The sequence below is a fragment of the Eumetopias jubatus genome, unplaced genomic scaffold, assembly GCF_037043125.1.
Source record: "Eumetopias jubatus isolate StellerSeaLion01/CBP00866 unplaced genomic scaffold, mEumJub1_p1.0 scaffold_16, whole genome shotgun sequence".
In the NCBI taxonomy this organism is placed as follows: domain Eukaryota; kingdom Metazoa; phylum Chordata; class Mammalia; order Carnivora; family Otariidae; genus Eumetopias; species Eumetopias jubatus.
In genome coordinates, this window is record NW_028274822.1 from 59,028,065 (window position 1) to 59,053,974 (window position 25,910).

At 41.0% G+C, this 25,910-nt stretch overlaps 1 protein-coding gene across 1 annotated transcript in view; it reads left to right on the plus strand.

Annotated features, from left to right (window-relative positions):
- The first annotated feature begins 17,491 nt into the window (after nucleotides 1-17,491).
- TWSG1 (twisted gastrulation BMP signaling modulator 1) overlaps nucleotides 17,492-25,910 on the plus strand; it is a 70,486-nt gene continuing 62,067 nt past the window's right edge. Inside the window, exons 1-2 of the mRNA XM_028123966.2 lie at nucleotides 17,492-17,633; nucleotides 19,533-19,686. Of these exons, the coding sequence (XP_027979767.1) occupies nucleotides 19,564-19,686 (123 nt within the window). The 5' untranslated portion in view covers nucleotides 17,492-17,633; nucleotides 19,533-19,563. The remainder of the gene's footprint in view (nucleotides 17,634-19,532; nucleotides 19,687-25,910) is intronic.

Here is a 25,910-nt window from a genome sequence, read left to right on the forward strand (position 1 = left end):
ATAAGCCTATTTCATGTATATTTTTATGAAAAATAGATTTCCAAAATTAAAAGTTAGTAGGAAAAGTGTATTATTTTAAATTTTACAAATCTCCTTAATATCTGGCCAAATAGAAGAAAGCTAGAAATTTCGTATCTGCTTTTGCACTCAATGTGTTTTATCTATTATTTGTTTGGTTTTGGTTTGGTTTGGTTTGTATGAAAAAAATATGGCCTCACACAAATAATAGGAAAAGGGGGAGAATATTTAAAAATTTTAAATATTTAATAGACTTTCAAACAAATGTGGGCATTATTCGATTCCACATCAAAATGCAACAGTTTTCTTGTTTTTTAAGATTTTATTCATTTATGAGAGAGTACAAGCAGGGGGAGGGGCAGAAGGACAAACAGACTCCCTGCTGAGCAGGGAGCCCAGTGTGAGGCTCAATCCCAGGACCCTGAGATCATGAGCTGAGCTGAAGTCAGACGCTTACTAGACTGAGCCACCCAACAAATAGTTTCTAAAAAGTTAGTCACCTTGTGTAATCTGAAACTATATAATCAACTTTTGCTAACTCTGTTACATTAAATCTATTTATCTTGCACTTTGAGTGGATCTTTTAGCAATGAATGATTTTTAACATCGTGTATTGATCATTTAGAAAACATTGATTCACTGTGTTACGTGTGTCTTCCAAATGTTGACAGACCTCATTATATAATACCAAAATTCACACTTGTTAATATCACCACTGATTTCATCAGAAATGTCTTTTAAGTATTAGGAAGCTGTGAAGCTGTAAGTGACAATTACAAGTTTTCCAAAATTCTAATTTTCACTTGGAAGGTCAAACGTTATTGGCAACAAACACTGTCAGTTGTTTAAAGTGACAGGCTTTTGGGGTGGCTGAGTGGGTCATTTGGTTAAGCATTTGCCGTCCGCTCAGGTCAGGGTCCTGGGATCGAGCCCCACATCCGGCTCCTTGCTCAGTGGAGAGCCTGCTTCTCCCTCTCCCTCTGTCTGCCACTCCCCCTGTTGTGCTCTCTCTCTCTCTCTCAAATAAAGAAAATCTTTAAAAAAATAAAATAAAGTGACAGGCTTTTGACAAAAGTACCATGTGATATAGATAAATAGATGATTAGTTAGATATCTCACATAATGTTTTACTTAATAGCAAAATAATTTACCATTTCATTAAACATTCATCATACGGACATTCCATAATTTATTGAACCAGTTTCCTCTTAGACACTTAGGTATTTTGCAAATTTTTATTATCCAAAAAAAGATGTTCAATGAACATCTTAGTACTGAGATAAATTCTTGTGCTAAAACATAGTACCATCTCAGCAGTCATTCTTTTGCCTGCTTTCCCTTACAGAGAACTGAATATCTGGTTCCTTTATTTTTTTATTTTTTTTTTAAGATTTTATTTATTTATTTGACAGAGAGGGACACAGCGAGAGGGGGAACACAGGCGGGGAGTGGGAGAGGGAGAGGCAGGCCCCTCGTGGAGCAGGGAGCCTGATGCGGGGCTCAATCCCAGGACCCCGGGATCATGACCTGAGCCGAAGGCAGACGCTTAACGACTGAGCCACCCAGGCGCCCCCATCTGGTTCTTTTAGACCAAGGAGCAAATACCTTCTCAGATAGACTCCTCACCTAGCCTCATATTTTCAGTCCAGCCCTATTAGAACAAGTTGGAACTAAAAAATTCCCAGGCAGATGGAATGGATGACAGAGTAACTTTTAGAACTCTAGGCTGAACTAATAACTTTAGAATAGGCTTATGAGTCTAATTTCATTCAGAATTCCACAGCCATTACATTTTTCTGCATGGGAAACTAAGTATTTTGGATTATGCACAGGATTGTTCTAGCCAACAAGACAGATCCACAGTAGCAAATCTCCCAAATTCTCCACCATGAGAATTCTTCAATGTTGTGAAGATCAGACAGGGTTCACATATAGAACTCTGAACTCTGATAGGAAGACTGCCTAGCAGTCTAATGTCCTAATATTACAAAATATATGCTGCTAAAGATATGATTCTTCTAATTCTTAGGGTTATTTTAGAATTTTCTCAGGGGCTTTTTATACTCTCTAAGCAATCTTTTACTATACAGTGTATTTCCACTGGGATATGGTAAAGTCAACTCTCTTAATCTTGAAGCTCCTAATCATGAGTTAAAATAATTACCAAAGCAAGCTATCCCCTCTGTATATTCATTCTGAACAATACTACATGATGGCACCAATATTTTCCCCTACTGATTTTGGGGAAACAGGCTACAATTTTTCATGGCAGTATGTTAATGCTTTTTAATTCGAAAGTACATTTGTATTAATAGTCCAAAGCCTTTTCCCTATTAGTCACCTCTATACCAGAGTAAATACATTATAACATAATTCTCTTTGAACAGAGGCACAGAAATTTATTCTTTTTACATGCTAAATATAATTCTTCCACATTTTCACTTCCATTGATAATGAAGTAGCAGAACAATCCTATGACCTCACAAGAGGGTTGGGCATAGTTTGTGTTCCCGTCAGCCAAGGAGGAAAGATCTAATGGCCAGGGATTCAAATAGAGTACTCAGCAGGACATTGCATTTGTGAGGCCAAATAAGCCCTGAATCCCCTCTGGTTAATCCTAAAAATTAGCTTCAAAAAGATCAAACCAGGGGTGCCTGGTGGATCCATCAGTTAAACATCTGGCCTCAGTTCAGCTCATGATCCCAGGGTCCTGGGATCAAGCCCCACATCGGGCTCCCTGCTCCGTGGGGAGCCTGCTTCTCCCTCCCCCTCTGCCTGCTGCTCCCCCTGCTTGTGTGCTCTCTCTCTCAGTCAAATAAATAAAATCTTAAAAAAAAAAAAAGATCAAATCAGGGGCATCTGGCTGGTCCAGTCAGTAGTAGAGCATATGACTCTTGATCTCGGGGTTGTAAGTTTGAGACTCACATTGGGTGTAGAGATTACTTAAAAATAAAATCTTAAAAAATATATTTTAAAAAACTTAAACTTATTCCAGGTAACTCAATTGCACAACTGAACTTAATCCATCACTAAAGGAATACAACAAAATCCAGTAACCAAAAATGGAAAAATTGCAGTATCTAACATCCAGTAAAAAATGATCAGGCATATGGGGTGCCTAGGTGGCTTTCGCTCAGGTCATGATTCTAGGGTCCTGGGATCAGTCCCACTTCGGGCTCCCTGCTCAGCGAGAAGCCTGCTTCTCCCTCTCCTCCCTGCTTGTGCTCTCTCTCTTTTGCTATCTCTGTCCCTATCTCTCTCTCTCTCATATAAATAAATAAAAACTTTAAAAACGTGATCAGGCATGTAAAGAAGCAGGAAATTATGACCCTTAACCATAAAAAAATAGAAATTGGATGAGAAATAAAAACAATGATGGAACTAGTAAATAAGTATGTTAATAGAATTTTAAAGTCTGTGTATGTACAGAAAAGTAGAGGAAAATATAACCATAATTTGGAAAAAATGGGAGATAAAGTTTTTTTTATATTATGTTAATCACCATACATTACATCATTAGTTTTTGATGTAGTGGTCCATGATTCATTGTTTGTGTATAACACCCAGTGCTCCATTCAGTACACACCCTCTTTAATACCCATCACCAGGCTAACCCATCCCCCCACCCCCTCCCCTCTAGAACCCTCAGTTTGTTTCTCAGAGTCCATAGTCTCTCATGGTTCATCTCCCCATCCGATTTCCCCACCTTCATTCTTCCCTTCCTGCTATGTTTTTTTTTTTTTACATATAATGTATTATTTTTTTCAGAGGTACAGGTCTGTAATTCATCAGTCTTACACAATTCACAGGGTTCAACATAGCACACACCCTCCCCAATGTCTATCACCCAGCCACCGCATCCCTCTCACCCCCCACCACTCCAGCAACACTCAGTTTCATTCCTGAGATTAAGAATTCCTCATATCAGTGAGACCATATGATACACGTCTTTCTCTGACTGACTTATTTCGCTCAGCATAATACCCTCCAGTTCCATCCATGTCGTTGCAAATGGCAAGATTTCATTCCTTTCGATGGCTGTGTAATATTCCATTGTAGATATATACCACCTCTTCTTTATCCATTCATCTGTCAGTGGACATCATGGCTCTTTCCATAGTTTAGCTATTGCGAACATTGCTGCTATTAACATCGGGGTGCACGTACCCCTTCAGATCCCTACATTTGTATCTTTGGAGTAAATACCCAGTAATGCAATTGCTTGGTCGTAGGGTAGCACTATTTTCAACTTTTTGAGGAACCTCCATACTGTTTTCCAGAGTGGCTGCACCAGCCTGCATTCCCACCAACAGTGTAGGAGGGTTCCCCTTTCTCTGCATCCCCACCAACATCTGTCGTTTCCTGACATGTTAATTTTAGCCATTCTCACTGGTGTGAGGTGGTATCTCATGGAGGTTTTGATTTGGATTTCCCTGATGCTGAGCGATGTTGAGCACTTTCTCATGTGTTGGCCATTTGGATGTCTTCTTTGGAAAAATGTCTGTTCATGTCTTCTGCCCATTTCATGATTGGATCATTAGTTCTTTGGGTGTTGAGTTTAACAAGTTCTTTATAGATTTTGGATACTAGCCCTTTATCTGACATGTCATTTGCAAATATCTTCTCCCATTCTGTCGGTTGTCTTTCGGTTTTGTTCACTGTTTCCTTTGCTGTGCAAAAGCTTTTTATCTTGATGAAGTCCCAATAGTTCATTTTTGCCCTTGCTTCCCTTGCCTTTGGCGATGTTTCTAAGAAGAAGTTGCTGCGGCTGAGGTCGAAGAGGTTGCTGCCTGTGTTCTCCTCAAGGATTTTGATGGACTCCTGTCTCACAGTTAGGTCTTTCAACCATTTGGAGTCTATTTTTGTGTGTGGTGTAAGGAAATGGTCCAGTTTCATTCTTCTGCATGTGGCTGTCCAATTTTCCAAACACCATTTGTTGAAGAGACTGTCTTTTTTCCATTGGACATTCTTTCCTGCTTTGTCCAGTATTAGTTGACCATAGAGTTGAGGGTCCATTTCTGGGCTCTCGATTCTGTTCCATTGATCTATGTTTCTGTTTTATGCCAGTACCATACTGTCTTGATGATGACAGCTTTGTAATAGAGCTTGAAGTCCGGAATTGTGATGCCGCCAGCTTTGCTTTTCTTTTTCAACATTCCTCTGGCTATTTGGGGTCTTTTCTGGTTCCATACAAATTTTAGGATTATTTGTTCCATTTCTTTGAAAGAAGTGGGTGGTATTTTGATGGGGATTGCATTGAATGTGTAGATTGCTCTAGGTAGCATTGACATCTTCACAATGTTTGTTCTTCCAGTCTATGAGCATGGAACGTTTTTCTATTTCTTTGTGTCTTCCTCAATTTCTTTCATGAGTATTTTATAGTTTTCTGAGTACAGATTCTTTGCCTCTTTGGTTAGATTTATTCCTAGGTATCTTATGGTTTTGGGTACAATTGTAAATGGGATCGACTCCTTAATTTATCTTTCTTCTGTCTTGTTGTTGATGTATAGGAATGCCACTGATTTCTGTGCATTGATTTTATATCCTGCCACTTTACTGAGTTCCTGTATGAGTTCTAGCAGTTTTGGGATGAAGTCTTTTGGGTTTTCCACATAAAGTATCATATCATCTGCAAACAGTGAGAGTTTGACTTCTTCTTTGCCAATTCAGATGCCTTTTATTTCTTTTTGTTGTCTGATTGCTGTGGCTAGGCCTTCTAGTACTATGTTGAATAGCAGTGGTGATAGTGGACATCCCTGCCGTGTTCCTGACCTTAAGCAGAAAGCTCTCAGGTTTTCCCCATTGAGAATGATATTCACTGTGGATTTTTCATAGATGGCTTTTATGATATTGAGGTATGTACCCTCTATCCCTACACTCTGAAGAGCTTTAATCAAGAAAGGATGCTGTACTTTGTCAAATGCTTTTTCTGCATCTGTTGACAGGATCATATGGTTCTTGTTATTTCTTTTATTAATGTATTGTATCACATTGATTGATATGTGGATGTTGAAGCAACCTTGCAGCCCAGGGATAAATCCCACTTGGTCATGGGATTTAATGTACTGTTGGATCCTATTGGCTAGTATTTTGGTGAGAATTTTTGCATCTGTGTTCATCAAGGATATTGGTCTGTAATTCTCCTTTTTGATGGGGTCTTTGTCTGGTTTGGGGATCAAGGTAATGGTGGCCTCATAAAACGAGTTTGGAAGTTTTCCTTCCATTTCTAATTTTTTGGAACAGTTTCAGAAGGATAGGTATTAATTCTTCTTTAAATGTTTGGTAGAAATCCCCTGGGAAGCCATCTGGCCCTGGGCTTTTGTTTTTCAGAGATTTTTGATGACGCCTTCAATTTCCTTAGTGGTTATAGGTCTGTTCAGGTTTTCTGTTTCTTCCTGGTTCAGTTTTGGTAGTTGATACATCTCTAGGAATGCATCCATTTCTTCCAGATTATCTGATCTGCTGGAATATAGTTGCTCATAATATGTTCTTATAATTGTTTGTATTTCTTTGGTGTTGGTTGTGATCTCTCCTCTTTCATTCATGATTTTGTTGATTTGGGTCATTTTTCTTTTCTTTTTGATAAGTCTGGCCAGGGGTTTATCAATCTTGTTAATTCTTTCAAAGAACCAGCTCCTAGTCTCATTGATCTGTTCTACTGTTCTTTCGGTTTCTATTTCATTGATTTCTGCTCTGATCTTTATTATTTCTCTTCTCCTGCTGGATTTAGGCTTCATTTGCTGTTCTTTCTCCAGCTCCTTTAGGTGTAGGGTTAGGTTGTGTATCTGAGACCTTTCTTGTTTCTTGAGAAAGGCTTGTATTGCTATATACTTTCCTCTTACTGCCTTTGCTGTATCCCAAAGATTTTGAATAGTTGTGTTTTCATCTTCGTTTGTTTCCATGAATTTTTTTAATTCTTCTTTAATTTCCTGGTTGACCCATTCATTCTTTAGTAGGATGCTCTTTAGCCTCCATGTATTTGTGTTCTTTCTGACTTTCCTCGTGACTGAGTTCTAGTTTCAAGGCACTGTGGTCTGAAAATATGCAGGGAATGATCCCAATCTTTTGGTACCGGTTGAGACCTGATTTGTGACCTAGGATGTGATCTATTCTGGAGAATGTTCCATGGGCACTAGAGAAGAATGTGTATTCTGTTGCTTTGGGATGGAATGTTCTGAATGTATCTGTGAAGCCCATTTGGTTAGTGTGTCATTAAAAGTCTTTATTTCCTTGTTGATCTTTTGCTTAGATGATCTGTCCATTTCAGTGAGGGGGGTGTTAAAGCCCCCCACTATTATTGTATTGTTGTTGATGTGTTTCTTTCCTTTTGTGATTAATTGACTTATATAATTGGCTGCTCCCATGTTTGGGGCATAAATATTTACAACTGTTAGATTTTCTTGTTGGATAGACCCTTTAAGTAGGATATAGTGTCCTTCCTCATCTCTTATTACAGTCTTTGGTTTAAAATCTAATTTGCCTGATATAAGGATTGCCACCCCAGCTTTCTTTTGGTGTCCATTAGCATGGTTAATGGTTTTCCAAACCCCTCACTTTCAATCTGGGGGTGTCTTTGGGTCTAAAATGAGTCTCTTGCAGACAGCATATCAATGGGTCTTGTTTTTTTATCCAATCTGATACCCTGTGTCTTTTGTTTGGGGCATTTAGCCCATTTACATTCAGGGTAACTATTGAAAGATATGAATTTAGTGCCAATGTATTGCCTGTAAGGTGACTGTTACCGTATATTGTCTGTGTTCCTTTCTGGTCTATGTTACTTTTAGACTCTCTCTTTGCTTAGAGGACCCCTTTCAATATTTCTTGGAGGGCTGGTTTCGTGTTTGCAAATTCCTTTAGTTTTTGTTTGTCCTGGAAGTTTTTATCTCTCCTTCTATTTTCAATGACAGCCTAGCTGGATATAGTATTCTTGACTGCATATTTTTCTCATTTAGTGCTCTGAATATATCATGCCAGTCCTTTCTGGCCTGCCAGGTCGCTGTGGATAGGTCTGTTACCAATCTAATGTTTCTACCATTGTAGGTTACAGATCTCTTCTCCCGAGTTGCTTTCAGGATTTTCTCTTTGTCTCTGCGACTTGTAAGTTTTACTATTAGATGTCGGGGTGTTGACCTATTTTTATTGATTTTGAGGGGGGTTCTCTCTGCCTCCTGGATTTTGATGCCTGTTTCCTTCCCCACATTAGGGAAGTTCTCTCCTATAATTTACTCCAGTATACCTTCTGCCCCTCTCTCTCTTTCCTCTTCTTCTGGGATCCCAATTATTCTAATATTGTTTCATCTTATGGTATCACTTATCTCTCGAATTCTGTGCTCATGATCCAATAGCTGTTCATCTTTCTTTTTCTTAGCTTCTTTATTTTCCATCATTTGGTCTTCTATATCACTAATTCTTTCTTCTGCCTCATTTATCCTAACAATTAGAGCCACCATTTTTGATGGTACCTCATTAATAGCCTTTTTGATTTCAACTTGGTTAGGTTTTAGTTCTTTTATTTCTCCAGAAAGTGTTTCTCTAATATCTTCCATGCTTTTTTCAAGCCCAGCTAGTATCTTTAAAATCATCATTCTGAACTCTAGTTCTGACATCTTACTAATGTCTGTATTGATTAGGTCCCTGGCGGTCGGTACTGACTCTTGTTCTTTTTTTTTTTTGAGGTGATTTTTTCCGTCTTGTCATTTTGTCCAGAGAATAGATGAATGAGAGAACAAAATGCTAACAGGGTAACAACGTCCCCAGAAAATATACACTAAACAAATCAGAAGATACCTGAAACTGGGGGAAAAGGAAAAGAGAGAAAAACGAAAAAGAAAAAGATAAGGATAAAAACAAATAAACAAACAAAAAACAGAATATGATCAAATATGATCAGGCTGGTACATAGATCAGTGCCACACACTAGATTTTGGGCATATTTTGGTCCTTTAGAAGAAAGTGACTCTCAAAATTTTAAAGAAAGAAAAACATATATGTACAAAAATGAGGGTTAACATGACAAAGGGATGGAATATGACTGTAAAGATGAAAATATAAAAGATTTTATAAAAGGAATTTATAAGATAAGAAGTTGGTTGAGAAAAGAAAGAAGAGGATTGGGGCGCCTGGGTGGCTCAGTCATTAAGTGTCTGCCTTTGGCTCAGGTCATGATCCCAGGGTCCTGGAATCAAGCCCCACATCGGGCTCCCTGCTCAGCGGGACGCCTGCTTCTCCCTCTCCCACTCCCCCTGTTTGTGTCCCCTCTCTTGCTCTCTGTCAAATAAATAAACAAAATATTTTTAAAAAAAGAAAAGAAAAGAAAAAAGAAGGAAGAGGATTAAAAAAAAGGGGGGAGGGAGAGAATGTGACCAGGCAGGAGACTAGAACAAAGCCATACATTAGAGATTTAGGGTATATTTTGGTCTGTTAGAAGAAACTGTATCCCAAAATTTTAAAGATATATATATATATTTCAAAAGTAAGGTTAACTACCATGAAGGGATAGAATATGACTCTAAAAATGAAAAATAAAAAAGAATTTTTAAAAAGGGATTGATAAGATGTTGTTTGAAAAAGGGAAAAAGAAAAATTCAAAAAAAAAAAGAAAATTAAAAAAATTAACTTTGAAGGATTAAAGAATTATGGTTAAAAAAAAGCCCTGAATTCTATGTGCAGTATTGCCCTAGCGCTGGAGTTCTCCCGTTCTCCTTGATCGGTAGACTTGGTCTTGGCTTGCTGGCTGTTCGTGCTGATCTTCTGGGGGAGGGGCCTGTTGCCGTGGTTCCCAAATGTCTTTGCCGGAGGCTGAATTGTCCTGCCCTTGTCGGTCCGGGCTAAGCAATCTGCTGGGGCTTTGCCCTTGGGAGCATTTGTTCCCTGCAAGCTTTCCGTAGGGTTTTGGGGGACGAGAGTGAAAGGGCGGCCTCCCACTCTCTGCCCGGAGGAGCTGAGGACTCGGGGCCCTGCTCCTCAGTGCGCCCCCAGAGAAAAGCAGTCACTCCCGTCTCCCTGGTCTCCGGCCGCACTCCGTGCTCACCCGGCCTGTGACGGAGCGTTTCTATGTCTGGCACCCGACCCCGTGTGGAGTCTCCAAACCCAGCAGATCCCTGCGGTGCGCTCCCGCGCTGCTCCTCCCGGGGGAGGAAGGGGAGTCTCCCCGGCTCTGCTGCTTGTTGGGTCCCTGCTGGAGGAGCAGTGGCCCGACTGGGCCGCGGATCACAGTTTATGGCCACCCCGAGCTGAGAGCCCGCGCCTCGGCTCCGTCTCTGCAGCGGCTTCCCCGCTCCGATACCTGGGAGCTCGGGCGCACTCAGGCTCCCCCAGTCTTTCTGTGGCCCCAAGGGTCCTGAGACCACACTGTCCCGGGAGGATTCCACCCCCTGCTTAGCCACTGCAGCGACGTCCCTCAGCGGAGCTGACTTGTAAAAGGTCCGATTTTGTGCTCCGCGGCTCTAGCACTTGCCAGAAGCGGCCGAGGGAGGCCCCCTCCCCCACCATCTATCCTCCCGAATATCGCCTCGGATTCACTTCTCCGCACCACACGTCCTACCTTTCAGAAAGTGGTCGCTTTTCTGTTCCGAGAGTTGTTGCTATTCTTCTTTTCGATCTCCTGTTGAGTTCGTAGGTGTTCAGAATGGTTTGATCCCTATCCAGCTGAATTCCTGAGACCAGACGAAATCCAGGTCTCCTGCTCCTCCGCCATCTTGCTCCGCCCTGGGAGATAAAGTTTTAAAATAGTCAATAGCCAATGCCTAACCCAGTGCTTGGCACACAATAGATCCTCAACTTATTTGTCCAACATATATTTCTGTTGAATCATTCAATGCAGTTTTTCATGGGAACCCGTGGGAGAACTTTCTCTCAATAAATATTAGGAAAAGCAGTACTTCTAGTTCATTTTTATTCTACAAATACTGTGGATGTTGTGATGGGTTGTGTTTTCTTTCTTTGCGTTTGCTGTGAGAATGCTTAGAATCTGTCTGACAACGAGTCATTTTTGTGCCACTCTGTGCCCAGTGTTATTCTCTTGACCTTATTTTCCTTTCTTTCAAATTCCCTATGTGGTTATTCCCTATGTGGTTATTCCCTATAGGTTATAAGAGACCTAATAAGGTCTCTTGACCTTATTTTCCTTTCTTTCAAATTCCCTATGTGGTTATAAGGTTAATCGGACCTTCCTGTATCATTTGTATTTTTCTAGCTTCTTTCAATCCTTCCTGGAAAAAGCAAGCCATAAACATATGAAAAAAATAATTAGGCACTACAATGAGATACCATTTTGCACCCACTGGGATGCCTATAATCAAAATTATGTAAAATACAAATGCTGGCAAGGATGTGGAGAAATTGCAGCTCTCATACATTGCTAGTGAGAATGTGAAATGGCACAGCTGCTGTGAAAGGCAGTATTGCAGTTTCTCAACAAGTTGAACATAGAGTTACCGTATGACCTATTCCACTCCTAGTTATATACACAAAGGAATTGAAAGCAAGTGTTCAGGTTCGCCTGGGTAGTCAGTTAAGCATCTGACTTGATTTCGGCTCAGTTCATGACCTTGGGGTCATAAGATGGAACCCTGTGCCAGGCTCCACACTGGAGCCTGTTTAGAATCTCTCTCCCTCTCCCTTTACTCCTCTCTACCCCACAACTCTCGCTCACTCTCTTTCTCTTTAAAAGAACAAAAAAAATGTTCAAACACAAATTTGTACATGAATGCTCATAGCAATACTATTCATAATGGCCAAAAGTAGAAACAAACCAATTGTCCATCAGCTGATGACTAGATAAACAAAATGTGGTATATCATACAATGAAATATTGCTCAGTCACAAAAAGGAATAAACTTTTGTTATATGCTACAACATGAATGAAACTTGAAAACATTATGCCGGGTACCTAGGTGGCTCAGTTAGTTAAGCATCTGCTTTCTGCTCAGGTCATGATCTCGGGGTCCTGGGATTGAGCCCCATGTTGGGCTCCCTGCTCAGTGGGGAGTCTGCTTCTCTCTCTCCCTCTGCCACTCTGCCTGCTCATGCTCTCTCTCTCTCTCAAATAAATAAATAAAATCTTTAAAAAAGAAAAGAAAAGAAAACTTTATGCTAAGTGAAGAGGCCAGATAAAAAGGCCAAATATTGTCTGACTCCATTTATCTGAAATGTTCAGAAGAGACAAAGCCATAGAGACAGAAAATAGACTAGTGATTGCCAAGTTGGGGTGGGGGTTGTGTCATTGCTTAATGGGTATTGAGTTTCCTTTTGAGGTGAGAGAAATGTCCTGGAATTTGATAGTGGTGATGGTTGCTTAATATTGTGACTATACTAAATGCCACCAAATTGTATACTTTTAAGTGGTTAGAATGATAAATTTTATCTTACATGAATTTTAACACACACAGACAACATTAAGTTCTTAGGTTACTTGGTGCTCCTCTCTTGTAAGGTGGTGTGGCTCTGAGGACTGAGGGACTGAGGCTGTCCTGGGTGGTTTGGTGCTAGGACACTCCTCCTCCCAACCAGCCCCACTCTGGTCACTCACCTCTCATCACCTCCACCCCCAAATCCCCCTCTCTGCCCCTTCAAGTCTGAACTTCCCTTCAGACCAAGCATAAGCCTCCAGGAAGTCTTTCTGATTATTCCAAGCATCACTGATCTCTGCTCGCTTTCTTTCTTTTTCTTCCTTCCTTCCTTTCTCTTTCTTTCTTTCTTTCTTTCTTTCTTTCTTTCTTTCTTTCTTTCTTTCTCCCTTCCTTCCTTTCCTTCCTTCCTTCCTTCCTTCCTGCTTTCTTTCCTTCCTTCCTTCCTTCCTTCCTTTTTTAAAGATTTATTTATTTATTTGAGAGAGAGAGAGAATGCAGGCACATGCAGGAGTGGGAGGAAGGGCAGAGGGAGAGAAGTTCAAGCAGACTCCCTGCTATCACGGGCCTGCTGAATCTCATGACCCATGAGATCAGGACCTGAGCCAAAACCTAGAGTCAGTTGCTTAACTGACTGAGCCACCCAGATGCCCCTGCTTTTCCTTGTTTCTTAAAGTAACAATTAAGCTCTTGACTCTGTGCATCCTTATCATTTTCACTAATTGTTTTCACATCTTCATTACTGTTGTCATTTTGGCTAATACAGATGAGACCATTGGTCCTAGTTTTTGCAGATCTTCCAAGAGCCTGAGAATCCCTGCACACAGCGAAATGAGACATTAAAGACATGATTCCTGCCCTAAAGAAGCTTCTAAAATTAGTTGAGCAAACAAAACATATATACATTAATAGTGAAATGTCAGTGCAAATAAATGCTTTAGGATCTCAAAGGCTATTGGGGACTTTAGCCAGGAAATCATTCCTTTAATCAATTCATTCACTTACTATGTGCCAGGCACTGTGTTGAGCCACGAAAGATGATTTTTGATATCTGAATAGGGTGATATTTGAACAGGCTTTCAAGAGTGGGTAGGATTTATGTAGCTATGGAAAAAAGTAAGAATCCTATCCTGAGCAAAAAGAAGAATGTACAGAAATACAAGATTGGAAAAATACGAAGTGTGAAAATAAACCAGCTTAGCTTATGGAGAATATTTGTGTGACATCAAAAAAGATCTGCATATACTGGCATGAAAAGATGTTCTAGATCTGCTAAGTGGAAAAAGCAAGTTGTAGTGAAGTATTCTTTCTTTTTTTAAGATTTTTTATTTATTTGACAGAGAGAGACACAGCGAGAGAGGGAACACAAGCAGGGGGAGTGGGAGAGGGAGAAGCAGGCTTCCCATGGAGCAGGGAGCCCAATGTGGGGCTCGATTCCAGGACCCCGGGATCATGACCTGAGCCAAAGGCAGACGCTTAACGACTGAGCCACCCAGGCGCCCCGTAGTGAAGTATTCTTAACAAAATTTCATTTTTTGCAAACATATGTTAGTGTATGTGACTACAAAAAGAAGAAATATACTCAAAAGTAAGAGCAACCTCTGGGGGCTAAAATGGCAAGGGGCACTCATTATGAAGTTCCATAATCTAACATTTTCCCCCAGCTAAGCATGTGTTACTTCCATGATGAGAAGGGGACAAAAGGTAAATGAAGATAAATTAATAAATATTTTAAATAAATAAGTTACAGAGTTTAGACTTAATTTGGTAAGCAACAATGAGCCACGTGTAAATACTGAATTTTGGGAAGCCTTAGGGGCTTTTGAGAATGCTTTGTAAATATCTCAATAGTCCTTGATAGCCCTTTGCAAATCTCTGCTGAAATAGCATCTTCTCCAAGCAGGTGGGGTCTGCATGCTTCCCCAGTGGTCTGCTGGGTCTCCTGCAGCCCCTTGGCATGCCCACCCCAGCCCCTTACTCCCCACTCCCATGCAGAGGAGTACTGTTCCTTTTACCTGGTGGATCAACAACCATTCATAGCACAGAGGTAATGACAAGGGAATTTATTTATTTATTACTATTTTTTTAAAGATATTTTTAATTTATTTATTGAGAGAGAGAGAGAGAGCGCTCTCGCACATGGGTGCATGAGCAGAGGGAGGGGCAGAGGGAGAGGGAGAGAAATTTAGCAGATTCCATGCTGAGGGCAGAGCTGGATGAGGGGCTCAGACTCATGACCTCTGAGATCATGACCTGAGCCGAAATTAAGAGTCCGATGCTTAACGACGATTAACCAAGTGAGACGCCCAGGCGCCCAAGAAATCCATTTTCTTTCCTCATTCTTTAGATAGCTTTGCGGTAGATCCATAACAGAACAAATAGGAAGGCTAGAAGGGAAGAGAATGATGGAGAATGGAGGTTTCTCTTCAAATGGGCCTTCCATTCCCAGTAGATCTTCCCTTCCACAACAGCAGGCCGGGAGGCTGATAGGCTGTGGCTCACTTTAATTCAGATCTGTAAAACCAGATTGGCTAATTTAGTTGAGTCAGCCAAGTAGAGAGAGGTTGAGAATGGGACTGTGGGTTCCAAAACAGAATCCCCAGCCCCCAAAGTGCTGGCCCCTTGGGAGACAGAGTAGTTTTCCCCACTGGGAAAATAACTGTATACACTATTTTAATATTAATCATTCTAAAAATATATACACCGCTTTATTTTTTTTTTAAAGATTTTATTTGTTTATTTGACAGAGCACACAAGCAGGCATAGTAGCAAGCAGAGGGGGAGGGAGAAGCGGGCTCCTTGGAGGCAGAGGGAGAAGCAGGCTCCCCGCATCGGGAGGCTGATGCGGGACTTGACCCCAGGACCCTGGGATCATGACCTGAGCTGAAGGCAGACACTTAACCGACTGAGCCACCCAGGCACCCCTATCCACTACTTTAAAATGTTGATATATCATGAATATCTCCATGCCAACAATATTCATCTGCAATACTAATTCTCAAAGTGTAATTTGGGGACCCTAGGAGTCCCAAGACCTTTTCAGGGGGTTCATGAGCTCCAAACTCTTTTTATTTAAATTCTAAAACATTACTTGCCTTTCTCATTCTCCTGTCACAAGTTTCCTAGAGGCTACATAATACACGATATTGCAACAGTATAAATGCACAAGCAGACATAAAAATCCAGCTACCTTTATTAACTTTGACATTAAAGAGAATAGCACAAATGTAAAATAATGCCATTTTTTGGTTTTTGAATATGTACTTATTTTTCATAAAGTGTTGTTCATGTTACCATACAATAGAGTCTATTATTTTTAAGTGAAACAATGAACAAATATTTCTTAAATTTCTCTTTAAAACAGATTTTATTTATTTAAGAGATAGAGAGCAGGCATGCAAGGAGTGGAGGGAAGGGCAGAGGGAGAAGGAGAGGGAAAGAATCTCACACAGTCCCAGACTCAGTGCTGAGCCTGGAGCCCGACTTGGGGCTTGATCTTAGCACCCTGAGATCATGACCTGAGCTGACACCAAGAGTGGGAGGCTTTACTGATTGAGCCACCCAGATGCCCCATTAAATTTCTCAGTTTTAATGTAAGAAGTTTTGATAGACATAGCACACATAAAAGTACCTCTCTGGTGTCCTCAGTACTTTTCAAGAGTGTAAAGGGGTCCTGAGACCAAAAATGTGAGAACCTCTGATCCACAATATCATGTTTTAATAGCTGATTTAGTTCATTGCACTGGAGTATCGTAATTCATTTAATTAGTAAGTAATGCCAAAGAATAAGATCCTTAAAGTTAAATTTGTGTACACTCTTAATTACTTCTTTAAAATAATTTTCAGGGATGATTTTTAACATGCATACTTATTTACTTACTGTACAAAAATGGACTAACATCATTAATGTAATCCACCCCCTCAGCCAATCAACACTTTCCATTCTTTCTGTTTTGACTACTAGTTTAAGACTTTATCACTAGGTCACCATTTCCAAGGGGAAAGTACCTTGTGGCTCATCTAGCCCAGTGGGCTCCAACTTAATCACTTTGAAATCTTTTTAAAAAGCAAATTCCCAGGGTTGTGGGAAAGAACTGAGCATAAATCTCAAATGCCTTTATCTACATGTTTACTGTCGGTGGAATCAATTCATTCTTCTAAAGTACAGGCTGAAATGAGTGCTGCGTCATACATGCTCCTGGAGCCCTCTCCTACTGAGGATTGGGGCGGTGCGCTGTAGCCGTCTGTGTAGCCGTCTGTCCATCCTCTCCGAAGACCAGTGGCCTCCTTCTTGAACAGCACCCACGGCGCCTCCGCTCTTCTATTTCCCGTGCTAAGCCCAGGGCCAGGCACTCACTGAGGGCGCAGCAAATTTTCGTGAACTGCTGAACGAAGGCTCTACCCTAGCAGATCCTTATTCAGTAGGTCTCAGACAGAGCCCAGAAACGTGCAGTTTTAATAAATCCTGCCTCCGACGTGAGATAACAAGAGTTCAAGGGTAACGGGCTGGGCTGCTCCACCACTAGGTGCCTCCGTCTTGAATCCCCATAACGGGACAGATACAGCTGCCTCACAGGGTTGCCGTGGGGAGTCACTGAGCTAATGCACGTCGCATTCTCGGCTCCGTGAAGAACACACGCCAAGCGCTGAGAATGGGCCTCACAGAAAGTAAGCCGCAGCCCCAGGTAGGCGACAGAGAAATCCGAGACGGGGGCAGGGAAGGGCGGAGGCAAGGCGCGCGTGGGTGCCCGGGTGGGTGTCCCTGGGGGCGGGAGTCCCTGAGGGCGGGAGTGTGGCCTCTGTTGGGCGTGACCGGAGGGCGGGGTGGGGCCTTCGTGCGTGAGCGGGGCGGGGTCGCAGCCGGGGGCGGAGCCACGGCTGGGGGCGGGGCCTTCGCGCGGGCCACGCCGGGACCGGACTGGAGGCGGGGCGGTGGGCCTGCCGGGCCTGGCGGGCCGCAGGCGGGGAGGGGCGGGCCCGGGGCGTGCGCTGACAGGAGCGCCCCGGGAGTGAGAGACGCCTCCTGGCGGGAGCTGGCGGCAGCGTGGAACCGAAGGCGGGCGGAGGGACAGGGGAAACTGTGGCGGGGGGGGGGGGAGGGTGGCGGCGGGCCTGTCTCTTTAAGGTGCCCGAGGCTCGCGGGCGCTGCGTTGAGGGACGGCGCGGAGGCGCGGCCTGCCTCCCTCGCACAGCCCCGCGGCTCGCCCAGAGCTCGGCCGACCTGCGGGGGAACGAGGGCCAGGCGGCCTCGCGGCGCCGCGGCGCACGGTGAGCGGGAGCAGGCGGGGCAGGGTCTGCGGCCGGGGAGGGTCCGGGCCCAAAGCACTGGCCTCTGGAGGCCGAGGCCGCGGCGGACTCTCGGGGCCGGGAGAAATGGAGCAGCTCCCGCGCGGCCTGGGCCCCGCCTACGCGCAGGACAAAGTGGGGGCGCCGCCCGGTGGGTGCTGGGCGCGGGCACGCGGACCGGCGGCACCTCTGCGGCACCCTCCCCTGCCTCGCTGGTCAGCGGCGCGTCGGTGAGCCGAGGGTGAAGAGCCGCCGTGGCCTCTGCCTCCTCACCCGGCAGCAGGGGCTCCATGCAGCGCACAAAGGCTGCTGTCAGTGCCATCCCCCTGGGACCACACACACAGGTCGCCAGAGCCTGAGAAACTGGTCCCGACGTAGGAAAACAGTTCCGCTGTGGTATCGTTCCTCACTCCTTAGGAAAAAAAAAGGGGGAGGCCCTTTAAATAATTCTGCTGCTTGTTGTATATATGCCCTTATTTACTTGAATACTTTTTCCAGTAAGATTTTGGGAGTAGTATGAAGACAACCAGAAGAGATGGGGAAAAAAAATCCCATTTTTAGTGAGTGTGGGATGAAAACTAGTTATAGATAAAAATCACTTTTCAAATACCTTCTTTGGCCTCCACGAATATGCACCAGAAATCATCCGACTTTGTATGTGGTGTTAAATAAATTAGAAAATTGGGTTAGTAACGGTCTTTAAGAATAGTTTATGGGCCTCAGTAACAGTCACCAGGGCTTTCTCTTTCAAAATTGAGTCATCCCGGGTGCAAAGCCCTTTATTCTTTTCACCTTCTTATTGCTTTTGTTTTATTGTACTTTATAATACTTAGAATAAAAGTTTACAGTAATCATAAAGGCCCTATAAACTCACCTTTTATATATCCAACATCAGTAGCCATTTATTTTACTTGATTATATTTTTGGGAGGGTTTGTTTTAACGCCAAGAAGTTATATCTTTTAAAACAGCTTAATAAACATGTCTGTGGTTTAGCCACTATCAGGATTTGTGCTGGTCTTTTTTCCTTCTTTTTTTCAAAGTGTACTATCTTCTTAATAATGTTGAAGAATCTATGGTACCTTTGGTATAGAATTAAAAGAATATCTTCACATTTTAATAAATTACTCAAGAGTTCTTAATGCAATTAATAATTTACTATCCCCTTTCTTATTTGCTGGGTTATTTAAAGAATGACTGTCAACTCCTTTCTCTGAGTTGCTTCATTCTGGCTAATTATGTTAAGAGGTAAAATGAGATGGTCATAAATAATCATTAGAACAAATTGCATTTTAAAAATGTGTTAAATTGGGGCACCTGGGTGGCTCAGTCGGTTAAGCGGCTGCCTTCGGCTCAGGTCATGATCCTGGGGTCCTGGGATCGAGCCCCAGGTCCGGCTCCCTGCTCAGTGGAGAGCCTGCTTCTCCCTCTCCTTCTGCCTGCCTCTCTGCGTACTTGTGCTCACTATCTGTCAAATAAATAAATAATCTTTTTTAAAAATGTGTTAAATGTTTTAAATTATGATACAATATTAATAGTTTTAAATATGAGCTTAGAGTTGAATAATGGGCCTAAAACTAAAGTTGAATGGTAGTGGAACAGTATTAAAACTAGTTATTTGCCTCAGTAACCTGATGGTTTTTATATACATATCATATATGTGTATATATATGTATATGAAGTTGGCTGACAAAACATTACTATATAAAAATTGTAGTTTGTTTTGACTGTTTAATCATTCATTGAGAATGTCCTTTAAATGATCACTCAAAAGTCTTTTAACACGAGTCTTGTTTTGCTTTTCATTTCTGTACGTGTTCTTAATCTAGCCCTTGCCTTTGAATTAAGGTTTTTTTTTTTTTCTTTTTGTTTGTTTGTTTAGCTTCCTGGGAGTTGATTCTCTTTGAAGAAACATGAAGACACACTGTGTTGTTATGCTTACTCTAGCCATCCTGGTGTTCCTGACATGGGTCCCTGTGTCACTGAGTTGTAACAAAGCACTCTGTGCTAGTGATGTGAGCAAATGCCTCATTCAGGTAGGACTAAGTGTACTTTTTATTACTATTAAAATGTAAAAGAGATAAAGAGTGCATATATACAGATAGTGTGTGTGTGTGTGTGTGTGTTTGTGTGTGTGTGTGTGTGTGTATTACAGTGTAAGGCCTGAGTATTAAGTCAGCTCCTGAGGTACTGAACCATGACATACTGGTCTGGGTTTTTACCTCCATAGTTTTCTTGCATATTCCCAAGGTCAGATTCAAGAAGTTTGGTGCTGAAAATAATATCCAGTTTCATAAATATGCCATTACAAAGTGATGAGCGCTCCATTCAGATAAAGTAAAGGGTTTCCTTGTATTACCTAGTTTATGTACCAAAGAAGTTCAATTACTATATTTAGAAAAAAATTTAGCTAGTCAAATAATAGACAGATTGTTTGCTTATATAAAGTAATAGTTGTCCATTCTGTGCAACAGGTTATCCCAAATGTAGCAACTTAATGCAGTAAACATTTATGTCATGCAGTGTCTGAGGGTTAGGAGTCTGGGAGCAGTGGAGCTGGGTGGTTCTGGCTCAGGGTCTCTCACAAGATTGCAGGCAAATTGTCGGCTGAGATTGTGGAGAATCTGCTTCCAAAACACTTGACAATTATCTCTCTTTCAGTCATCAGGATGAGCCTAGGGATGTAGCTACCACTGTCATTTTTCTGAAGAAAAGATTGAGGTTAAGTAATTTGGTTAGGTTCATATAGCTAGTAAGTGATTGTAGAACGAGATCTTTAACTCCAAAGCCTGGGGCCTTCCCACCAACCATACTGGTTATTACTCCATAAAGTTGTGTTAATTAGTGGTGACCTTCACGTGTTATGTAGCTGTTCTTTCTTCTCATCCTGTTAGACCATCCGCAGTCTTGTGCCTTTTGTGTGTGTATTTATTAGCCTCCCTTTTAATTTTTGGTTGTTGGCTAAGAAATCCGGTAACCACACATATTAGAATTCTGTGTAAGGTAGGAGTCAGCTTTAATTCCAACATGGAGCAGTTGTGTGTATGTACTATAAGTGATAATGATTTTTATAGATTTGAGGTATTTTGTATTTATTTTGGACATTTTGGTCCTTCTCATTAATAGTTGAGATCCTTGGAAGCCTGGCCTTTATCTGAGTGTAGTTTGCCACCATCTCATACTCTCTTTACCCTTACTTTGCATTTCAAACCAAAACGTTGAAATAGAGAAGTTTGTTGGTTGGTTTGTTTTTATTTTTTTTCACTGTGGACATTTTTCAAGCATAAATAGAAGAAGAGAGGAGTACAGTGAAGGGCAGTCCGGCAATTAACTCAGGCTACCCATGTTTCATCTGTGTTCCTCTACACTGCCCACCCCAGCTATGTCTTAATTTTAGGCAAATTCCTGATACTGTTTTATCATAATTCTAATATCTACATCTTAAAGATAAGAACTCTAAAACACAGATATTAGCAATTTACGGGGTGCCTGGCTGGCTCCATTGGAAGACCATAATACGATCTCAGGGTTGTGAGTTTGAGCTCCACGTTGGGTGTAGAGATTACTAAAAAACAAAAACAAAAAACTCAAATAATCTTAAAAAGAATTAACAGTAATTTTAAATATAATCTAATTTTATACATGGAAGTCTTGATATGGCATGTCTGCTTAGGCTCATGCTGGCAGAAAATTTTGTAGTCTGTATATGAAGTCCAGCTTTGTGCTCTGGTCTGATGGGGAAGTGGTGCCCCTTCCCACGTAGCTTCAATGTAGCTTCATTATTATTAGAAATAAAGTATCACAACAATTGCTGTGTTCATGTTCAGGTAGAATTTCACTTAAATACCACATTATTTTTGACTCTCCAAATCTATAATTTCCATTAGTTCAAATAATTAAAAATTGGATTTTATTAAAATAACTTGCTTGGTAAAGGAGTATTTTAAAAAGAAAGCTTTTGGTTAATATTGATAAATACCCTCAAAGGTTTTTGGTTTGTTTCTTTTGCTTTTAAATTAAAAAATATGTAGGAGCACCTGGGTGGCTCAGTTGGTTAAGCATCTGCCTTCAGCTCAGGTCATGATCTCAGGGTACTGGGATCGAGCCCCGTATCCCATTCCCCACTCAGCAGGGAGTCTACTTGTCCCTCTGCCTTCCCCCCACTTGTGTGCACTTTCTGTCAAATAAATAAATCGAATCTTTTTAAAAATTAATTAATTTAAAAATATGTAATACAAAATACTTCAAAAAGTAAAGACTCCTATGAGTGTAAAAACTGGAAAATTGAGTGAGCTTCACCTGGTAAATGGTGACTCTAGTAAATTCATTGGAAAGAAGCTAGGACTTGTTTTCTTTACCATTAATTCAGTGATGCTAACATTTCTCAGATTCCTGTTGTTCCTTCAGAGCCAGGAGTCATCAAATCTTTTTCTGGAGTAGTAGAGACAACACTTCTGGTGCATAGTGGCAGAGTATTTGAAGCTAAAAATATTGTAGGCTTTAGGGCGCCTGGGTGGCTCAGTTGGTTAAGCGACTGCCTTCGGCTCAGGTCATGATCCTGGAGTCCCGGGATCGAGTCCCACGTCAGCCTCCCTGCTCAGCAGGGAGTCTGCTTTTCCCTCTGACCCTCCCCTTTCTCATGCTCTCTCTCTCTCTCATTCTCTCTCTCAAATAAATAAATAAATAAATAAAATCTTTAAAAATAAATAAATAAAAATATTGCAGGCTTGAGAATTGGGGATTTTCTTATTCATTTATTCACAAACACTTATTGGACGTTGAAGTAAAATGTGATTAGTTCCACCATTTGACTGATTTTGTGGTCTCCAAAACTCCAGCAGATTATTTCACATTCTGAGCTTTATTTTCCTTGTATTCCTCTTGCAATGGCTATGTAACCACCTCAGAAATCAGTGGCTGAAAACATCGTTGATTTTGCCCATGAATTTGCATTCTGCCGGGGTGGGTGGGGTAACTCATCTCTGCACCACACAGCACTAGGCCAGCTTGAAGGCTGAGGGCTGGGGTTATCTGAAGCAGCACTATTCTGTAGAACTTTCTACAATGATAGAAACAGTCTACATCTGCCCTGTGCAGAGCAGTAGAAACTAGCCACATGAGGCTATTGAGCACTTGAAATATGACTTGTGTGATTGAAAAATAGATTTTTAAATTTTATTTAGTTTTAATTAATTGAAATGTAAATAGCTACATGTGACTAGTGGCTACTATACTGGATCTCACAAATCTGAAGGCTCACTGATAAATCTAACACCTGGGCTAGAAAGATTCTTCAGCACTCTCATTCTGTCTCTCTCGCTCTCAGTCACTTACTTTCTCAGTTGTCTCTCTCTATGACCTCTCTAGTGTGCTGGTTTAAGACTAGCTAGATATCTTACATATTGGCTCAGGGCTCCCAAGATATATGCCTCATGAAAGAGAGCTAGAGGAATATGTATTGCCTTTTATGGTCTCACCTTAGAGGTTACATATTACTTGCACCATAGTCATTGGTCCACCTGGATTTAAGTGGAGGGAACATAGGCCTCTGATGGAGGAGCATAAAAAGAGCGTGTGGCATAAAATGGCATGGACAGCTTTGAAAAATACATACATATTAAGTGTAAAATAGATTGGCTGGCTAGGTGATTTCAGAGTTTCCTTCTAGTTCTATATAGTTCTAAAGAAAGAAAACAACTATTATGTGTTAAATAGTCTCTTTTTTTTTAAATCAGAGTAAGAAAGGCATTTCTCTCTCCTTTTTTATTGAAGTATAATTGACATACAATGTTACATTAGTTTCAAGTATACAACATGTTGATTTGACAATTCTATACATTAGTGCTCACTATAATTAAGTGTAGTTACCATTACAATATTACTTTTTTAAAGATTTTATTTTATTTATTTGAGAGAGAATGAGCAAGAGAGAGCACAAGCAGGGGAGAGGGGCAGAGAGCGTGGGATTAAGCAGACTCCCTGCTGAGCAGGGACCCTAACTCAAGGCTCCATCCCAGGACCCAGGGATAATGACCTGAGCCAAAGGCAGACGCTTAAGTGACTGAGCCACCCAGGTGCTCCTGTTATTGCAATATTATTGATTATATTCCCTATGCAGTACTTTCCATTGCTATGACTTATTTTATACCTGGAAGTTTGTAGGTATACCTCTTAATCTCCATTATCTATTTTCCCCATCTCTCCTTCCGCACAGCCATTAATTTGTTCTCTATATTTAAGAATGTCTTATTTTTCAGATTCCACATATAAGTGAAATCATACGGTATTTGTCTTTTTCTGTTTGACTCTTTTCATGTAACATAATACCCTCTAGGTCTGTCCATGTTGTCGCAAATGGCAAGATCTCATTCTTTTTTATGGCTGAGTAATATTCCTGTGTGTGTGTGTGTGTGTGTGTGTGTGTGTGTGTGTGTACACTACTCTTCTTTATCCATTCATCTATCTATGGACACTTGGGTTGCTTCCATATCTTGGCTATTATAAGTAATACTGCAATAAACATAGCATGTATCTTTTCAAATTAGTGTTTTCCTTTTCTTTGGGTAGTTGGATTATATGGTATCGTATGTATTTCTATTTTTAATTTTTTGAGTTACCTCCATACTGTTTCCTACAGTGTTTGCACTAACTTACATTCCCACCAACAGTGCACGAGGGTTCCTTTTTCTCCACATCCTTGCCAAAACTTGTTATTCCTTGTCTTTTTGATGGTAGCCTTTCTGACTGGTATGAAGTTATACCTCATTGTGGTTTTGATTTGCATTTTCCTGATGATTAGTGATGTTGAACATCTTCTCATGTGTCTTTTGGTCATCTGGATGTCTTTGGAAAAATGTCTCTTCAGGTCCTCTGCCCATTTTTAATTGGATTATCTGGGTTTTTTGGGTGTTGAATTGTAGAAATTCTTTATGTTTTGGATACTAACTCTTTATCAGGTATATTATTTGCAAATATCTTTTCCCATTTGCTAAGTTACCTTTTTGGTTTTTTCTTTTATTTTTCTTGCACTGTGCAAAAGCTTTTTATTTTGGTGTAGTCCAACTAGTTTGCTTTTGTTTCCCTTGCCTCAGGAGACATATCTAGAAAAATATTGCTAAGACCGATGTCCAAGACATTATTGCCTGTGTTTTCTTTTAAGAGTTTTATGGTTTCAGGTCTCATTTTTAGGCCTTTCATCCATTTTGAGTTTATTTTTATGTATGGTGTAAGAAAGTGGTCCAGCTTCATTTGCATGTAGCTGTCCAGTTTTTCCAACACTGTTTATTAAAGGAACTGTCTTTTCCCCATTGCATATTCTTGCCTCCTTTGTTGTAGATTAATTGACCATATAGGTGTGGGTTTCTTTTTGGGCTCTCTCTCCTTTTCATTGATCTGTGTATCTGTTTTTGTGCCAATACAATACTGTTTTGATCACTACAGCTTTGTAATATAACTTGAAGTCTGAAATTGTGGTGCCACCAGCTTTGCTTTTCTTTTTCAAGATTGCTTTGCTATTCAGGTCTTTTGTGGTTCTCTACAAATTTTAGTATTATTTGTTCTAGTTCTGTGAAAAATGCTGTTGGTATTTTGATAGGGATTGCTTTATTTTTTTTTAATTTATTTGAGAGAGAGAGTGAGAGAGCGTGAGAGCAGGGTGAGGGGCAGAGGAAGAAGCAGACTCTCTGCTGAGTAGGGACCCCCCCCCAATGCAGGACTCGATCCCAGGACCCTGGGATCATGACCTGAGCCGAAGGCAGTCACTTAACCGACTGAGCTACACAGGCGCCCGATAGGGATTGCTTTAAATGTGTAGATTACCTTGGGTAGTATGGACATTTTAACAATATTTGTTCTTCCAGTCCATGAGCATAGTCTGTCTTTCCCTTTCTTTGTATCATCTTCAGTTTCTTTCATAAGTGTCTTATAGTTTTAAGAGTATAGGTTTCTCACCTCCTTGGTTAAATTTATTCTTAGATATTCTTTCTGTGCAACTGTAAATGGGGTTGTTTTTTTACTTTCTCTTTCTGCTACACTATTATTAGTGTATAGAAATGCAATAGATTTCTGTTTATTAATTTTGCATCCTGCAACTTTATAGAATTCATTTAGCAGCTCTAGTAGTGTTTTGGTGAAGTCTTTAGGGTTTTCTATATATAGTATCATGTCATCTGCAAAGACTGAGTTTTACTTCTTCTTTACCAGTTTGGATGCCTTTTATTTCTTTTTCTTGTCTGATTACTACAGGTAGGACTTCCAGCCT